General features: G+C 36.1%; 1 protein-coding gene across 2 annotated transcripts in view; it reads right to left on the reverse strand.

Moving 5' to 3' along the window:
* Nucleotides 1-326: 326 nt before the first annotated feature.
* Zmat1 (zinc finger matrin-type 1) overlaps nt 327-20,316 on the reverse strand; it is a 48,255-nt gene continuing 28,265 nt past the window's right edge. Inside the window, exons 5-7 of one of the 2 annotated variants that reach the window (XM_090327200.1) lie at nt 19,768-19,836; nt 10,473-10,569; nt 327-2,744 (exon numbers count right to left, since the gene is read on the reverse strand). In XM_090327200.1, coding sequence (XP_090183326.1) covers nt 1,448-2,744; nt 10,473-10,569; nt 19,768-19,836 — 1,463 coding nt within the window. In that variant the 3' untranslated portion in view covers nt 327-1,447. Of the gene's footprint in view, nt 2,745-10,472; nt 10,573-19,767; nt 19,837-20,316 lie in introns of both variants that reach the window. The other variant, XM_090327199.1, reaches the window with a different exon arrangement.

A 20,316-nucleotide genomic window follows, 5' to 3' on the forward strand; every position in this document is an offset into this window, starting at 1 on the left:
ACCTTGAATACTAACTTGTACTAGTCAAGATGCAGAAGAAATGGAAATAATTATGTCTTTGAACCATGCTCTCCCCTGAGGATAAAGTAAAAACTGTTTAGTTATTGCCACTCTCACCCTAGAACAATCAGTTTTACAAAGAAAATGATCATATACATTAAGCAATATGTAGAAATTAGAACACTTTAATATAAACATTTCCAGAATATAGACTCTTTTTAATCTGTACTTTTTGAGAACTTTTAAAAAGTATATATCATTTAAGTTTATTATAGACTATTTTATTTTCCACTTCCAAAACTAGAAAATACAAAAATACACTGCAAATTAGATTTAACAAAGAAAAAAAACCAGTCTAAACTCTTTCATACATTTCCTTGGAGGATACTGAGAAACACGAGCAAACCACAACAGTAATAAAATATCATCAACTCTAATGCAAATCCAAAAAGGAATGGATTCTGCAAGGTTTGGTCTCTGACAGCTCCACCATGTTTTCAAGATTAAAACAAGATCAGGCGAATTCAGGATTGTTTGGCTATAAACAGCAATGTTTGGTAATTCTCTCATTTAAAATAAATCTCTCATGGGTAAAAATTTCACTATACTGCAATTCTATGAACACAGTAGAGACAACATAATTTTGGAAAATTACATAATATGTAAGAATCATATAATAATTACTCTTTTTTTATCTTCTTACAAAATGAATGAAAACAATTTGATGAAAACACATTGAATACTTTCACTTCACTTGGCTTTTGTTAAAGATTAAATTGTTTCCACATAGAAAAATTCAAGTAACACAAGTTTCTTGAAACTAAACTTTTCTGTCTACACTTTTAAACCTTAAGAAAACAAAGCTGGACAGTTTAAAAATCCAAGAGCAGACTCATCCCAAAATATTGAGTCTTATTTTTTCAATAGCTTTCTTTCTCTCTTTGTTCTTCTGTTCTTCTGTTCTCTTTTTCTCAGTCACTAGGTTCAGGCTTATGTGTTTCTTCTTTCAATTAGGTTTCCAGAGAATTTGAAAAAATGAGGGAAGGAGGAAAAGGAGGGAGGAAGGGAGGAATGCAGCATTCCTGAACTGACACTGACTGCATCTACCTTTTTTGTTTCCCATCTGATACTTTTGTTTTTATATAACTTCACTTTCTCAACTGGTCTCTTAGGTAAATAAAGTTTAAAATCCAAGAGTAGACTCACCCCAAAATATTGACACTTCCCTTTTCAATTAATTTCTTTTTGTCTAATCTTATATCCTCAAAAGCTAGATTTAAGCTTTCTTATATGTTTATTTCTTCTAATTCAATTTCAACTTCTGTGTGAACACAAATACTAAGTTTGCTGAACTGACATTTCTATGTATCTCTTCCATAGATGGACGTTTCTGTCTTTATCCAAATCAGTATTATTTTCCTTAAAACATCTGTGGTAAACTTACTCTTCAAAATCCAAGAATTGACTCATCCCAAAGTATTTCTTCTTCTGTTCTTTCTTCAACATATTTCTTTTTCTCTTTCTTGTGCTTCCGTTCTTTCTCAGAGGATGGGTCACGGCTTCTTTTCTTTTTTCGATGCTTAAGCTTTCCTGAACTGATCTTGACTTTATCTTTCCCTTTTTTATTTTGTTTGATGCTCTTGTCTTTGTCTAAATCCACATCCTTATAGCTCTTTTTCCTTCTATGTTTGGATTGTTCCTTCTCTGGCCTTCCTTTGCTTTCCCCTGGGTGTCGTTTTCTCTTCTGATGTCTGTGTTTATGACTTGCTTGATGATCACGGGTATCGGTCTCTGAGAGGTGCTTGTAAACTTCACATTCTACATTGTGTGGGCCAGAGTTATTTTCATGCTGACTAAGGCTGAGGGGTACAGGTTTTTCTGAGTATTCTCTAATGTGGTGATGGTGATTCACAGATTCTTGTCTCCATTTGCTGTCACGAGCGGGTAATGAATGAGGTAACTGGTTTTTCACAGCTTGCGAACTATTATATGGTCCCATGTAGGGTTGGAAAGTCTCAAATGGATGTCTTTGTTCTGACATTCTTTGTCTCGGTCTGTTATCAACCATTTCTCCATACTTGTGAGTTTCCATAGAAATACTGACTATTTTTTTAAGACAAGTCTTTGGCTCTATTCTTCTGCCTTTCTTCACTTCAAGTTCATTTTGGAAAGAGTCATTTGTCTTATTTGAATGAGATGTTAACCAATGAGGTAACTGACCTTCTGCTGGTAGAGTATTGTATTGTTGTTGGTAGGTGTGGGAAGTGTCAAATGAAAACTGTTGCTGACCCATTCTCTGTTTGGGTCCAGAATCTACTATTTCTCTGTACTCATAGTTCATAAAGTTTTCTCTCATATTTCTAAAACAAGTTTTGGGCTCTAGGCCTCTGGCTTTCTGAACCTTGATATAATCTTCAAGTTCATCTTGGAAAGAGTCATGTGTCTTTGAATGAGCTGGTAAGTGATGAGGTAACTGGTTTTCTACTGCTTGTGGATTATTGTATGGTCCTGAGTATGTCTGGAAAGGCTCAAATGGAATTTTTCGTTCAAATGTTTTATATCTGAGTCTGGAATCAACTTCTCTATATCCATGCGTTTCCAAAGAATTGTCTTCCATCTTTCTAAAACAAGTGGTGGAGTCTAGTTCTCTGGATTTCTGCACTTGGATGAAATCTGCACATTCACCTGGGTAATCGTTTTGTGTCTTCTTTGAATTCTTCACTAGGTTTATTACAAAGGATTCTCTGCAAGGATAATAACAGAAAGTTCTTGTAACTAGAATGTTTCATCCCAAATATTTTCTTTTCTCCAAATATTAGTAAAATCAACAAAATTCCAAGCAAATTATAAAAATTACTTCTTTACAAGAGCTATAAAGAAGGTATGTGCTAAGATGATAGAGTAAGGATATTCAGCTTTAGCCAGATATTTTTCAGACACCTCACATTTTTTGTGAAAAATAGGTTTCTCAGAACCTGAAGATGAAAAAGCTGAAGATACACAATACTTTAATGTGCCTTTATAAGGTTGAAACCGAACAGTTGTGGGCTGCCAGGACAAGTGGGTGTTATGGAGGGATAGTAGAATGAAATAGTCAACAACCTGGTAAAACTCAGATATAATGGACTGTAGAACTGTAAGACAGAGACTTCTAGCATCCATCCAGTGTACAACCAGGGAATGAGAAAAATAGCTACAAGCAAAATAGAGAATGAAACTCTTGGGTAACTGTTTTGTGTGAAGAATTCAGCACAATTTAAGACAGAAGATCTATGATTTGTATTAGCAAGCCAGTGCTATGTTTCCCAGCTTAGTCATAAGTGCTACAAAAAGAAGCATCTTAAGAAGAATACTAGCCCAGAGTTTGGCCTAGAGTTAAAGTATTTGCTTAGCAAGCATGAAGACCAGGGTTAGATTCCTTGGTGTCACATACATAGAAAAAACTGAAAATGCTGCTGCTGCTCCAGTTGTAGAGTGCTAGCCTTGAAAATGCCCTAAAACAGTAGTAAGGCCCTGAGTCTAAGCCCCAGGACTGGCAAAAAAAATCAAGCTTAGGATACATTCTTAATGTTATTTCTATTCTTCTTTCCCCCCCTTTTGTTAATCTCATATTGTTACTGCATCTGACTTTGTTACCTGGTATATTATATATGTTTCTTTGTTTATTTGAAATAGGAAAGGGGAAAACAAGACGATTGGGAGGGAGTAAGGGGAGGGAAATGGGAACAAAAACATGTGTGTGAGAAGAAATTCACCTACTATCTGGCGAATGTAACTTCTGGGTTTGTAGTGGTTAATTGGAGATAAGAGTCTTACGGACTTCAGTGCCCGGGTTGGCTTTGAACCGTGATCCTCAGATCTCAGCCTCCTGAGTAGTTAGGATTACAGGTGTGAGCCACTGTAACAATTTCATTTATATTACTGATGGAATTGTAGTGTTTCTGCCTTTATATTTATATATCTGGTTTGATTTCTGTATTGTTGCTATTGCAGCATATTTTCTGTTTCCTGAGATATTGGGGATTCAGCTCTCAAGCAAAGGGCTGATCATTAAAAAGACCCTTACTGGAAGAACTATGCAAAAATCACAACATAGAAACACTAGGACTAAGAGAAACCAAGGAAGAAGGGTAGGTGGATGGAAAGTGGGAGAAAAATATGGAAGGGGGTAACAATGTTCAAGAAGAAATATACTCACTACTTTACATATGTAACTGCAACCCTTCTATACATCACCCTGACAACAAAACTAAAATAAAAATGAAGAAAAACAAAGGCAACACGACTCCTCTAGAAATTCCTAACTCTTTAATAACTATTCAAAGATACTGAATAAGATAAAATGCTTTGTAAAGAATTAAGAAGACTCTTTTTAAAAGCTTGTTTATAGCATATACTAGTTGTACAAGGGTGTTTCACTGCGACATTTCCATTCACTTGCACAAAATATACTCTCATCAAACTTACCCAGTTCTTCATTCTCCCTCATCCCTCTTCCCACCTTCTTAAAACAATTTCAGCAAATTGCATTATTATAATTTTGTACATGTAAATATACTACTTCAATCACAGCCACTCTCATTTGCCCTCTTCCTTGGCCCTCATGACTCCAATGTACTCACCCCCCATAAAAATCTTTTTTGCTATACTCTTGGTGGGAGTGTAAATTCAACCCTTCTGGAAAGCAGTATGGCAATTCCTCAAAATACTAAACATAGTGCTCCCCTATGACCCAGCTATCCCACACCTAGGAATTTATCCAAACAATGTCCACAAACAAGCCCTTACTAAAGCTACCAGCCTCATGTTCATTGAAGCATTATTTACCATAGCTAAGATATGGAACCAACTTAGATACCCCTCAGTAGATGAAAGGATCAAGAAGATGTGGTATATACACACAATGGAGTTCTATGCTTCCATCAGAAAGAATGAAATTATAGCATTTGTAAGGAAATGGAAAGACTTGGAAAAAATAAAATTAAATAAAGTAAGCCAGACCCAAAGAAATATAGGTTCCATGATTTCCCTGATTTGTAATAAGTAGCATGCATCTGGGATTACCCTAGCATAGGATCACAATAGCTCAAAAGCTATGTGCATATGGCCATGTAAGATGATACTAAATGAAATGAACTCAAAGATGTGGAAACAAGAGGTTTAACTTTGTGGTGGTTGTTTTTAGTGAACTATGTGAAGTTGGTTTTTTTTTTCTCCCTTATGGATTATCCCCTGTTGTTACTATATCTGACTTTGGTACTTAGTGTATTGTATCATTTATTAGTTTATTCCAATTAGGGAAGGGAAGGGGAAAAACAGAATGATGAGACAAAGGACAAAGGGTGAACCAAATGTAACAGTGATATTTAAAGACAATATGTTGGAAATGAACTTTACAATTTGGGAAGGGGGAAGCGAAAGTGGGAGGAAAACATGGGAAGGGGTAACAATGTTCCAGAAGTAATGTACACACTACCTTATGAATGTGACTGCAGCCCCTCTATACATCACCCTGACAAGAAAATTTTTAAAAATTAAAAACCTGATTTGCCTTCCTGTCTATTTTAAGTGTCTACTAATTATATAAAGAGGTTTCACTATGGAAATTCACATAGCATACATTATAATTTAATCATATCTGTTTCATCTTTTGCTCTCCCTCTTTCACGTCCTACCCGCATCACTGTTTCAACGAGTTTTCATATATACGTGAAATGAAATTCTATTTGTTGTTATTCATCCTACATCAAAAGACTATTTTCCAAAAATGAACAATGCCTTCAAAAGAGGATAGAAATAAACAGCTGAATTAAGTATGGAAGTAGAGGTTGTAGATGAGAAATTCAGCAAAGAGATATTTGAAAAAAATCATATAGAAATATAGAAAATTGCAGTCAAGGGCCAAAAAGCTGAGAAAGATATAAGACCCCGAATTTGAGACAGTACAAACACACATAAAGTCATACACACACACACACACACACACACACACACACACACACGACATATTGTAAATGGAAACAATAAATATAAAGAAAAGCAGCAAGCATGACCAATAAGCTATTTTAAGCAGAAGAAAGAATGGCAGGGTTTGAAGACAATATTGATAAATTAGTACTTTCAGATAGTAAAAAAGAAAAAAAATGTAAGGCATTGGCCACAGCATTAAAGATATCTAGTGCACCAATTTATGCCAGACACAAAACTTGACAATTTTTGGAGCCTAGTAGCTTATACCTGTAGTCCAACAGTTTAGGTGGCTGTTATTTGAAGGATCAACTTTCAAAGCATGAAAGTTCATCATACTCCAACTCCAAAACAGCCAACAAAAAAACTGAGGTGGAATAAAAGCATGGCTCGGGTCGTTTAGCAAACAAGCCTAGTAAGTATGAAGCTCTGAGTTCAAACCCTGGTATCAATAAAATAAGCACAAAAACCCTATTTAATAATTTAATAGCAAAAAAAGTCTCCAAAATAAAGGAAAATATATGGATATTCAGACACAGGGGGCTTTTAGTACCTCAATTAGACATGATCCAAAATAAACATCATCGTTAAACTGCCAAATGTATAAATAAAGAATACCAAACGCTATAAGAGAAAAGTACCAATCACTTACCAGGCAAACCTATCAGAACAAAAGCTGACTCAGTAAAGGCAAAGCAAGCATAGAATGACACTCTTCAAACCCTGAAAGAAATTACTGCCAATCAAGATTACTATATACAGCAATATCATTCTTTAACATTTAAGAAGAAATAAAGACCTTCCCTGAAAATCATAAACTAATTCATGAACAGATGCCAACATTTTAGAAGGTACCTAGGATGATCCTGTGTACAAAGAGATGACATATACAATCATGAAGACTTGGCAAACACAAAAAAATCATGGTGAAAGAATGGTTAAATAAAAAAGAATTAAGCAAGCATCAAATATCATTAACTTAGCAAAACAGCAAGCCACTGAGATGAATAAGTGAAAAAAAAAGAATACACAGTATTTGAGGGGGATACTGCAGAAAACAAACCCAAGTCCTAGAGAGTAGCTTAGTACTAAGAGGCTTGCTAACATGTTCAAGGCCCTGGTTTAACACACACACACACACACACACACACACACACACACACACAATAATAATAAAAATTAGTACAAGCTTTTCATTAATACCCCTAAATATAAATGGTTCCAAGTCTCCAATTAAAGTTCAAGAATAACTGATTGGAGTTTTAAAAAAAACTCAACTTTTTGCTGTGTGATGCATCCTACCTCATTAGCAAAGATACATGCAGAATAAAACTTCCAAGAAAACAAAATCCAAAAGCAAGCTTAAGTAACAATACCCTTATCTGACAAAGAAGACTTCAAACACAAAGTAGTCAGAAGCAAGAAGGAAGATTCTTGCATACTAATAAAGGACTGATTTAATTAAAATATATAGCAATTATAAATAAATATGTAGGTGTGTGTGTGTAGAGAATACTGGTATATAAAACACATTATTGAGCAAAAAGGACAGAGAAGTCTAGATATAATAATAATGGACAATCAACCCATAGATCACTTAGACAAAAAATACACCAGAAACTTCAGAGTTCAACTATATCATAAATTAAAATGGCTAAACAGAAATGTACAAAGTATTTCTTTAATTAGCAAAGTAGTACATATTTTTTAACAGGTCATGGATCTTGTTTACCAAGATAGATCACTTTGTAAACTGTAATGGAAGTGTTAACAAGTAAAAAAATACTGAAATAATATCTTGTAACTTATCATATCATAATGAATAAAACTAGAAATAAACAGCAAGCCTACAGAAAATATACAAATGAATGCAGAATGAAAATCTGCATTTTGAATGAGCAGTGTATAATTGAAAACATGAAGGAAATAAAAAAATTCTAGAATTATCTGTAATGAAAATTAAAATACAACTTATCAGAAAGTTTAGGAGATAGCAAAAGCAGTCTTGAGAGGAAAGTTTATAGTCATCAGTGCCTACATTAAAAATCACAGAGATCACAAACAAGTAGCATAATGATACAACTCAAAAACTTAGAAAAACAAGATTAAATTAGGCACAATATTAATAGAAGGAAATACATAAGAGAGATGAAATGGACACTAAAAGGACAACAGAAGCCGCCTATAATCCTAGCTACTCAGGAGTCTGAGATGTGAGGATCAAGGTTCAAAGCCAGCCTGGGCACAAAAGGATCTGAGACTCTTATCTCCAATTAAACTCTAGAAAACAGTTAGTGGAGCTTGGCTCAAGGGTAGAATGGTAGCCTTGTGCTGAAGAACTCAGGGACAGTGCCCAGGCCCAGTTCAAGCCCCATGACCCCCCCACACACAAAAAATAACAACAGAAAGAATCATTGAAACAAAGAGATAGATCTTTGAAACAGTATGGACGAACCCCAAAAATTTCCAAAAGAAGTTAAAGAGTTAAAGAAAATGAAAAGGAATAAAGAAATACTACAACAGATACATTACAATCCAGAGTTACTAGGAAAAACTTTGAAAACTTACAGTTCAATAAATTATAGAATGTAGAAATGGATAAACACACATAACATATGTATGTACACACACACACACACACACACACACACACACACACACACACACACACACTGCCAGAAAAGCTGAATAACAAGCCTGTCCTCAAAAACGAATATTCTTAAAATGGCCATGTTAACCACAGCAATACATGAAGTCAGTCCAATCTCCATCAAAATTCCAATACCTTTCATCAAAGAAATAGAAAAATCAAGCCTAAACTGCATATTGGAGCACAGAATATCTTGAATTCCTTGAATCATGCTATTCTTTGAGAAATAACCAAAGCAATCCTGAGGGGGAAAAAGGCAACACTGGGGCTATCACAATACCTGACTTGAAACTACACTATGGAATCATAGGAATGAAAACAACATGGTACTGGCACTAAAACAAGCATGAAGACCAATGGAGAAGAGCTAGAAAGAAAGTCACACAATTGCAGGCATCTGATCTTTGACAAAGGCATAAAGGCTTATACATGAGAAAAGATATCCTCTTTAATAAAAGATATTATCAAAATTGGTTATTTGCACATACACGACTGAAACTAGATCTGTCTCTCAACTTGTGCCACAATCAACTCAAAACGGACGAGATTGGAAACTTTGATTCTACTAGGAGAAAACACTTCAAATGTAGGCATAGGCAATGATTTTCTGGATAGAAAGTTCAAGAATGTATCCCAAGAATTGACAAATGATATTATATAAAATTATAAAGCATCTATACTGAGAAACAATTACCAGAATGAATAAACAATCTGTAGAATTGAAAAACACCTTTGACAGCTATTATAATGAAATTAGTAGTCAGAGTATATACAGAATTGTAAAAATTAAGCAGTAAAGGACAAAAAGTCTGGGCAAATAATGCAAACAATTTTCTAAAGAAGAAATACAAATGGCCAATACATACATGAAAAAAAAGTCCAACATCTTCAGCCATCAGGTAAATGTCAATCAAAATTACATTGATATTCCACCTCATCCCAGTCAGAATGGCAGCCATCAAAGAAACAACAACAAATGTTGGTGAGGATGCTGGTGGAGGTAGGAGGAAAAAAAACTCTAATACATTGTTGCTGGGAATAGAAATTAGTCAATTCATTATGGTAATAAGTATGGAGAGTCTTCAAAAAAAACTAAAAACAGAAATATAATACGGTCCAACTATACATCTACTGGATACGTCACTGAAGGAACCAAAGTTACATGAACTTCCCTGTAGCACTATTGCCAATAGGTAAGTTATGGAAACAACCTGACTCATTGCCCATAGATAGATGAGTGAAAAAACAAAAATGTGATGTGATGTGATGTGTGTGTGTGTGTGTGTGTGTGTATTATATAGCCTAAAGAAGAACAAATAAATTTTCAGAATAGTGAATGGAACTGGTTACATTCAGAAGTGTGCATGGGCTCTTTTATATGTGTGATCTAAATTAAGAAGGCATCAAAGTTGGAGCCGGGAGAATGGCCTAGTTGGTAGAGTGCTTACCTAGGATGCATGAAGCTATGGGTTCTATTCCTCGGTACCACATACACAGAAAAAGCCAAAAGAGATGTTGTGGTTCAAGAGGTAGAGCACTAGCCTTGAGAAAGCTCAAGGACAGTGCCTAGGCCCTAACTTCGAGACCCAGAACTGACAAAAAAAATAGACTGCATCAAAGTAAAAGAGTAGATACTAGGAAAGAAATGGACTAAGGAAAAGAGATGGAACAGAAGAGAAGTTAATGGGGTTAAATAGGATTCAAGTATTTCATATGCACATACAAGAATGTCACAAGGAAACCAATTATTTTGTGCAATCAATATATGCTAATAAAATTTTCAGGCCTGGAATAAAAATGAAGATAAAGCCGTGCTCTTTGTTATCATAGGAATATTTTGGCAAAAACCACTTACTTGATTTGATGCTCACTTCCTTGCATATGAGATCGGAACATACTCAGAGACGTAAAGATGATACGGCAAATACGACATACGTAAGTACGCATATGAACTGCTGAAAAAACAGATTTCAGGTTAGAGTGGATTCAATTATAATCACATATTGTTAGATCTGGCTAAAAATATATTAGAAATCAGCTACTTGAATTTTTCCAAGATTGGGCCCACTTTGTTGGCACCTCAGGACCAATGCATGTATTAAGACCCAGAATTCTTTTTTTGCCAGTCCTGGGGCTTGAACTCAGAGCCTGGGCATTGTCCTTGGACAGTTTGTGTGCTCAAGGATAGTGCTCTGTTGCTTTTGTTGTGTATCTGGTACCAAGGAATCGAACTCGGCTTCCTGCATGCTAGATGGGCATTCTACCACTAGGCCACACTCCCAGCCCCAGAAGTCTGTACTACACTGTGTCTATAACCTTGACTTACTTTCTAAGAATTCATAATCTGCTTGCTTATTGTTGTTATAGGGGAGTATAGAAGGTACCTCAAATTCAGTATAGCTAATTAATCTTTATTCATAAGTCTTAGCCAACCTCCTTTTGTTTGTCCCTGATTCTCTTTCCTTCTCTATCTCTCTTTACCCTCTTTTCTTTCCTTTTTATTTTGTTGGGGGGAGGAAGTGCAGTATTAGAGACTGAACTCTTGGCTTGCTAAACAACACTCTACCACTTGGAGTCATGACTCTAGTTCCTTTACTTTTAGTTTTATTTTTCAGATAAGGCCTCCTGTTTTGCACAGACTGGTCCCACAAAATGATACCCCTACAACTGCTTCCCAAGTATCTAGGATTACAGACGTATGTCATGAAGCTTGGTTTTCTTTCTTTCTTTCTTTCTTTCTTTCTTTCTTTCTTTCTTTCTTTATTTCTTCTCTTTCTATTTCTTTCAGTTTTTCTTCCTTTGTGATAAAATCTTGCTAACTTTCGTTGTTTTTATTGTTATTGATGTTACTATTATTTTGGCTTGGCCTGCACTTGAACTGTGATCCTCTTATCACTGTCTTGTGAGTTACTAGGGATCACAGACATGTGTCACTATACTTGGTAGGCACTAATTCTTTTTCTAGCAAACAAAACCCTGAAATATTCCAAAAGATTAAAAACAAACAATATTATATATATATGTGTGTGTGTGTGTGTGTGTGTGTGTGTGTGTGTGTTTATGTATATATGGTCAGTGGTGGGGCTTGGGGCTTGAACTCAGGGGCCTGGGCACTGTCCCAAGCTCTTTTGCTCAAAGCTAGTGCTCAAACACATTGAGATTTGATGTTATAGAAGTTGCAAGGAAAAACTAGGGAGAGTAGGGAGTAGGCAAGGATGAGAAAGGCTGGTGATTGAGTACCAAGTTATGGTACATAAACACAAGAAAAAGCAGTTTTCTATCACACAATATGGTGACTACAGATAATAATGATATACTATGCCTTTCAAAAAGCTAGAAGGAAGGATTTAATTTTTTTCACCACAAAGAAATGATAAATGCCTGAATATATAAATGCACATTTCCTACTTGGTTCATTACATAATATATACATATATTATTATCTGATACTCCCATTAATAGCAGTATGTTTTATGTTTTGATATCAGTGAAAAGTAACATTTTTAAAAATTGAGATACTATAAAGCTATCCTCACCCCTTCTGCTCTTATTCCATGGTGATTAAATCACTTTCTGATTCAGAATTTGGTTCCCATATTCTTCGATGTCAGGAAAAATATACTGTGACTCTACCCATAAAGAAACCTGGAACTGGAAAGATATATTTCCTACTATAAATCAATACTAGACTGGGACAACATTAACAAAAACTATTGATTTTACTGAATTTATTTAATAAGAACCACCTGATAAAAATACAGACTCTAAAACCTATTTTTGGTATGGAAGATGGAGTTAATTTAAAAAAAAATACTTAAAGTGATTATTAGAGACATTGTGGGAAATAAACCATAGAAATATTTTCTCAGGCCGGGAACAGTGGCTCACTTCATAATCCTAGCTAGCCAGGAAGCTGAGATCTGAGGATCATGGTTCAAAGCCAGCCAGGGCACTAAAGTCCATAAGACATTTATCTTCAATTAATCACTAGAAAACCGGAAGTGGGGCTGAGGCTCAAGGGGTGGTACAGTGGTAGCCTTGAGCTGAAGCTCACGGACAGCACCCAGGCCCAGAGTTCAAGGTGCACAACCAAAAAAAAAATATGTTGTCAGTTCCTTAAGCATTTATTAGCCTCTTTAAAAATTTGTGGTTAGTGAGACCCTGAGATTTTAGGAGGAGATTCTGGACTTCCTACAAAAATATGCAGTAAAACCAATTTTATACGTCTTTTCAACAATTCTCAGGAAATTACTATCTTTACAGGTATGGAAATTAAAGTTTATGTGAACTTGGTCCAAACCACATATTTTGAGGGCATTTGAGTTATACAAGATAATTAGGAGCCCAGATTTCCTTCAGATTAGCATTTTTGAAAGCTTTGAATATCCATGTTACAGTGCCATATCAGACCAACTAAATATCAGAATTTCTAGTGGTAGAGTAGGATTTTCCTAATTTTTCTGTGCCAGTGGTCCAGCTGGACCTCATGATTTTGCTTACTGTTTTTGCTCAAGGCTGTCACTTTACCACTTGAGCCACAGCTCCACTTTCAGCTTTTTGATAATTAACTGGCAATAAGAAACTTTGAGATTTGTCTGCTCCAGGCTTGCTTTGAACCAAGGTCCTCGGATCTCAGCCCCCTGAGTAGCTAGGCTTATATGTGTGAGCCACCAGTGTCCCACATTTTAGACTTTTTGAAAGCTTTTGAGACAACTTTACTAAGCAACTATTATTGAACACTTGCTTAAGATTATTCAGCCAACAAAATTGATTGCAATGATAAATTCTGATTAAATTTGAGTGTCTGTATTTTTAGTACTTATAAAGTATATAATATGTATTTTGTAGCCAGTTCTGGGGCTTGAACTCAGGGCCTGAGCACTGTCCTTGGGTTTTCTCAAGGCTAGAGCTCTGCCACTTGAACCACAGCACCACTTCTGGCTTTTTTAATGTATGTGGTACCTAGGAATCGAACCCAGGTCTTCGTGCATGCTAGGCAAGCACTCTACCACTAGGCCAATTTCTCTGCCCTACTATATATTTTTCTGCTGAGTTCCTTCTTGAATTCTCCACAAATTAATTCAGGTAGAAGAGTCTTAGATAACAGATTGGATTAGACGAACTGCTTGTCACATATGAAAGGTGCAGAAGCAGTCCTAGAACTATGGTGTGTTTTCTAATACCTTAGCTCTTGGTTTTCCAAACACTGATGTTCTTTACCTTTCTCCAAAGTATGGATGTTTCAGAAATATGCTAAAACTGTATAAACACTTTCTGTGAAGAGAGGAAGCCTATTAATTAGCAACAAGGTCAGAATTTCAAGTATAATGCTGTAACTTGCCTCCACTGTTTCTCTTCATTCCTCTATCTCAGAGACTGTTCCTAGGCCCTGGTCAGTTTTGCAATTGCACTGCTAAGATTCTTTGCTTCTGAGTTCAAACAGAAATTCAGCTATCTTTATTTACATCTTGCACCTTTCAGAATCTTCTAGAACCGAACAATTTCAGGGCTTGCCCTTCTCCTAATCACAGACCTCTTTCACAATTCCATGTTAACAACAAAACAAAAAGAGAGAAAATGAAACACTGATGTGGTGGTCTATTATCTTAAATCTAGAAAAAATGAATGGAGAGCTATGTAAAATTTGAAAAGCACCTTAATTAGGACTTAGGGAAAAATAGAAAATATCCAGATTATCTGTTGACAAGTCATGACAGGATAAAATATTTGAAAGAAAACTCTAAAATTTTGAGAATCTATCTTGTAATGCATGTGATACATATATATATGATATCTATCTCTATATATAATTTAATGTCCAATGTATCTGCTGTGCAACTGGGTGACTTTAAACATATTTCTTCATCTATGTTTATTCCTCCACACAATACTTTCTCTCAATAGTTATATCATTTCTTTAAAAACATTGGGAAGAATACTGCAGAATAAAATGTATCCCATTGTCTCAATTCAACCACTATGGAAAGCAGTGTGGCAGTGCCTCAAAAGGCTAAACATAGAACTCCCCTATGACCCAGCAATTCCACTACTTGGCATTTACCCAACCATCCAGAAACAAGGGCATACTAAATCCACTAGCACAATCATGTTCATTGCAGCACTATTCACCATAGCAAAGATATGCAACCAACCTAGATGTCCCTCAGTTGATGAGTGTATCAACAAGTTGTGGTATTTGTACACAATGGAATTCTAGGCTGCTGTCAGAAAGAATGACATCGCCCCATTTGTTAGGAAATGGAAAGACTTAGAAAAAATCATATTAAGTGAAGTAAGCCAGACTCAAAGGAACTTAGGCTCAATGGTTTCCCTCATTCGTCATAATCAGTAGAAACCTTGGGCTATACTAGCAGAGATCTGCAATAGAGCAAAATCTTGATACATAAGGCCATATAGTATGAAGGTAATTGAAAGGACCTCCAGGATATTGAAACAAAAGCCATATAACGAATGATTTTTGTCCTTAATGTACTATGTTGTCTCTCATCTCCTTTGCTGTCCCTTGGTTATCTCATATTGTTATAGTATCTCACTTTGTTATCTGATATATTGAATTTATTTGTATTTGGTTATTTGAAATTTGATAGGGAAGGAGGGAAAACCAAGATGGGTGGGGGGTGTAGGGGGGGAGGGAAATGGGTACCAAGACATGTGAAAGGGTATCAATGTATGTGAATTAATGCACCTTCTATCTGGCAAATATCATGTAACCCTTTTACTAATTACAATAAAAAATGCAAAATAAAATAAAAGATAAAAAAGAATAATTCAGTTAGCTGTAATTGCTGTAATTATCAATTTAGTGTAAAACCTATCTGACAAAAGAGAAATGGAAAAATGCCAAGAACTAAAGTAGTGAGGGAAGTTGTAGGACAGGAATAGCAGGGATAGAAATGATCATGAATTCAATCTGTTTCACAAAGACTGTGACATGTATGGTACCAAGTGTTAGCCTAGATGAAAGAAATACAATATAAATTAAACAGTTAAGTTACTTAAATTCTATTGTAAGGAAAAATATATAAACAAAAATTTCAGTTTCATAGGGTGAAAGTGTTGGGAACCAGAGACATGAGCAACAGTTCCCTAACAACAGTTGTAAGCTTATCCCTGTGCCTGAAGAACTGAGGTGGCTACCGTCATTTGGTCTGAAGGCAAAGTTAGTTCTCTTAGCCTGTGAAGCTAGAACAAAAATTTCATTTGCAAGCCATTACACCTTTCAGTGAATTACTGAGCTGGGGACAAGGTATTACTAGCTCATGCTCTCCACTTGCCTTTATTTAGTGCAAGTGCCTGTATAAAGTAAAAGCACTCTGAACTATGATTTGTACTGCTTTGGTCTCCTTCCAAGACCGTTGGATGCTGACAGCCCACCTGTTCCCAGTTTTCTCTTTTATGAGCATCATGAATGCACAATTGTGTGTGTGTGTGTGTGTGTGTGTGTGTGTGTGTGTGTGTGTGTGTATGTCTTTTCCCCAGTCTCGTACCACCTTCTTTCCCCCAGAGACAGCTTGATTTGCTGGTCTGTGGCATAAACATAACAGTTATACTTAGAGGTATACAAGTAAAATTATGATCAAATTGAAACTAAAATATCTGAGGCATCTATTTAAAGGTGTCATGGGAGACTAAAATGTAAAAAACAGTCCAGAGAAATGTTGGCGGTCAGAACATGGGAGTACTTAAAATGATCAGAATGGATGAAATATCCTGAGGATAATGAATAATGGACACAGATATAACAATGTGATCATAAAATCCTGAAAATGGTTACTCTTTACACTGACAGGGTAGAGAAAAAGGAGTCTATAAAAAGTTCAGAAAGTGAACAAGTGCCAGGAGTTTGGCCTAGTGGGAGAGTGCTTGCCAACATGTATGAAGGCCCAGGTTGGATTCCTCGGTACCACATACATAGAAAAAAAAGCCGGAATTGGTGCTGAGGCTCAAGTGGTAGAGCTCTAGCCTTGAGAAAGTCCAAGGACAGTGCTCAGGCCCTGAGTTCAAGCCTAGGACTGGCAAAAATACATTTGATTTAGAAATATGATGGCCAGTGAAGATCAAGTAAGACACTAGGCATAGATGAACAAGCTTGACCACATACCTGTCTGCAGGCAGGTTATTCCAATCTGAGCCAACACCACCCTTGGTCCCATTTTTTCCTGCTTCCTTGTTAAGCTCTATATAAACCTACACCGAAATCCAGCCCCTCCCACAACCTCCAATCCCAAGGGAAGGTCTGTGCCCCTAGATGATCCTCAATAAACAGTCCTCACTTGCTGATGATTGAGTCCAGCCTATTTCTTTTCTGTTCTCCATTTTCCCAACGGGCACTATAAGGAATATTTTCAGTCAAGTGCAAAGGTAGTCACATGAAGGCTAGGGGAATGTGTGCCAACAAAGAAGTGAGTTGAGGAATGGGTGAATATAAGTAAAGACAGTAAGAACATTCATGTACTTGCAAGTTTGCAGGGCATGCGTGCACACACACACACACACACACACACACAGAGAAGCTCACACTCAGTCTTGGCTAAAATGAATGTAGTACTTAAAGAACTTAAGAGGTAAGAATTACTTCTAAACTTAGGATAACAATAGTGCAAAATCAAGATACATAAAGTCATATAGGATGAGGCTAAATGAAAGGATCTCCAGGATATGGAAACAAGAGGTTTATAGTGTGTGATTGTTGTTCTTAATATACTATGCTATTTCTCTTCTCTTTTGTTACCCTTTGCTTAATCTCATATTGTTAACTTTATCTGACTTTGTTACCTGGTATATTGTATATAAGTTTATTTGATTATTTCAAATAGGAAAGGGAAGGGGGAAAACCAAGATGATTGGGAGGGGGATAGAAATGGGGACAAAAACATGAGAAGATGTATCAATATGTGAGAAGTAATGCACCTACTATCTGGCGAATGTAACTGTAACCCCTCTGTACATTACAGTAAAAAATTGTTTAAAAAGAATTACTTCTAAGCCTAGTGCCAGTGGTTCATGGCTGTAACATTAGCTACTCAAGAAGCTGAGATCTGAGGATCATAGTTCAAAACCAGCCCAGGCAGGAAAATCTGTCATAATATTATCTCCAATTAATCACAAAAAAGCCACAAGTATAACTGTGGTTCAGGTGGTACAGTACCAGTATTGTTCAAAATAGCTCAGGGACTGTGCTCAGGCCCTCTGTTCAAGCCCCAGAATCAGCATAAAACAATTTCTTCTTCTGTCTGATGGCCAATTCTTTCTTGGTGAATAAGGAAATTTGTCTAAGAGTAAAGAGTTAAGTATAGACCAATAAAAGATTATCATTGAAGATTAATGTTGCTTAAAATTATTGCTAATGGTTATATAAAGAAATAAAGAAAGTAATTAAAAATTAAATAAGACTAAAGACTCAAAGAGGTTGAGTACCAAGACTGCATGGGTACCCATTTTCTAAATGTACATAGTTTGCTATAGAATAGCCCAGGACCTTAAGTAGAACAAAATGGAGGGTAGAGTTAGTCCAGGGTTGATATATTGCTACTAGAGAGTGAGAGAATAACATTGAAATGCATGTAACACTCTCTAGAAGGTTTTTACAACATTAATGGGTGAGGTAATAGCCGTGGAAATGCAGTGAAAAATTACGGAAATGGTTCTAAGAAGACTTGATAATTCTTGCTGATGGAAAGCATATAGGGAATTAAGTAGTCAGAGATATCCACAAAGATCCAGTGTTGGGAATAATAAATGCTGAGAGATCCTGTCTCAAAAATAACATGCACAAAAAAGGGCAGTCTTGTGGTTCAGAATGCTTTCCTAACAAGCACAAGGTCCTGAATTCAATCCCCAGTGCTGCCAAAAAACAAAGCTTGGAGCTAATGACTCACTCCTGTAATCCCAGTGACTCAGGAGGACCTCAGGAGATCTAAGGACCGTGGTACAAAGCCAGCAAGGCAGGAAATTCCATGAAATTCTTATCTCCAATTAACCACCAGAAAAACGGAAGTGGTGCTGTGGCTCAAAGTAATAAAGCACCTTGAGCAAAAAAGCTCAGCCAGGCCCTGAGTTCAAGCCTCATGTTAAAACAAAACAAAAAAAACAATTATAGACATTTAAGAAGAAAAATAATATGGAAACATGAGTGGATTGGGATAACAAAATTAGGATAGCAACAGCTGGTAGTTTTGACAGTATTATAGGGTAACGTTTCTCAAAACTCAATGAGCATAAATCATCTAGGAGGGGTCATGTTAAAAATGAAAATTCTGGCCCAGTACCTATGTACTGGGACTTAAGATTTTTTTTCTACCAAGCTTCAAAATGACTACTGCCTCTTGCAACTGAGTGTTTTGAACTCAGCTAGTTTCCTTTAGGAAAAGTGGTCCAGCAACCAAGAGACACTTTCACCATATTTAATGAATGAATGATAGTGCCCAAATATGAATTTCAAATACTTTCTTACGTTTGCAAGACAATATGGACTCGTGTGAATACTTAAGTTTGATTTGATTAATAGCTGTCATCCCAAAATTTCTAGGCAGGGGGCCGGAACCTTGGTCTAGTAGTAGAGTGCTTGCCCTAGCATCCACAAAGCTCTAGGTTTGATTCCTCCATACCACATACCAGAAAAAGCGTTAAGTTGTTCTGTGGCTCAAGGGGTAGGGCCCTAGCCTTGAGAAATCCCAAGAACAATGCCCAGGCGCTGAGTTCAAGCCCCAGGATTGGCATAAAAAATTTCTAGGCATAATTTCTAGAAAACAATTCAAACTACATGCACTTGAAAGTCTTTTCTAAAATTCTACAATTCCATGAGTACTATCAGCTTCTTAATCAGCAGAAGCAATACAGTATTAAGTAAAGTAATATGTTTTATAAAATGCAAACTTGCTGTGACAGAGTTCACAATAATTTTCCTGTTTAACACTCGAGTTTAATTTTTCTGGAAAAGCTCTTTTTCTTATCTTGCCTACAAATGACTTCCTAGACTCTTATCTTTTGTGATTTCTTTCTCCCACATAATGTTGTGCCATCATTGGACTTCCTTTAGGAAGCAGGACAGAATTCACAGTATTTGTTTGGATGATTCAATTTCAAAGCACTCCTGGAGGAAGACAGCATAATCTTGACTTTAATCTTACCTGGAGGAGGTTTGACAGCAAAGGGCTTCAGAAAGGCTGATGCTGTAGCGAAGGGAATTCGTGTACCTGCTGAAATAGTTGTAATGACAAATGATCAATATGGGTTCAGATATTAGAGCTATAGTCATGACAAAGTATTATAGAATCTTTGAATTATCCAAACACACTCCATCTATGGATTTGGTCAGTGCAGCACTACTGGACAAACATACTCAATAACAAAAAAATTCTTCTGTGACAATGCAAATTGGCTAATCTGTCACCAAATTTGTCCAATAACAACATGAAAGGAAATGAATGCTCTGCATAAGAAATTGCCTACATGTGTTTATTTGAAGAACCAGTGACAGTAATGGGACCAATCCTAGGATTAAAAGTAGTGAAGGTAAATAACATAAAAATCATCTATTCTAATTGTATTTGTCATATCTGCATTGCAACAAACCTCTAAGTAATCAGATAGATAGATGATAGATAGATAGATAGATAGATAGATAGATAGATAGATAGATAGATGATAGACAGACAGATAGATAGATAATCTGAAGA

This window comes from Megascapheus bottae, chromosome X (genome assembly GCF_031878675.1).
Source record: "Megascapheus bottae isolate mThoBot1 chromosome X, mThoBot2.hap1, whole genome shotgun sequence".
Classification (NCBI taxonomy): Eukaryota; Metazoa; Chordata; class Mammalia; order Rodentia; family Geomyidae; genus Megascapheus; species Megascapheus bottae.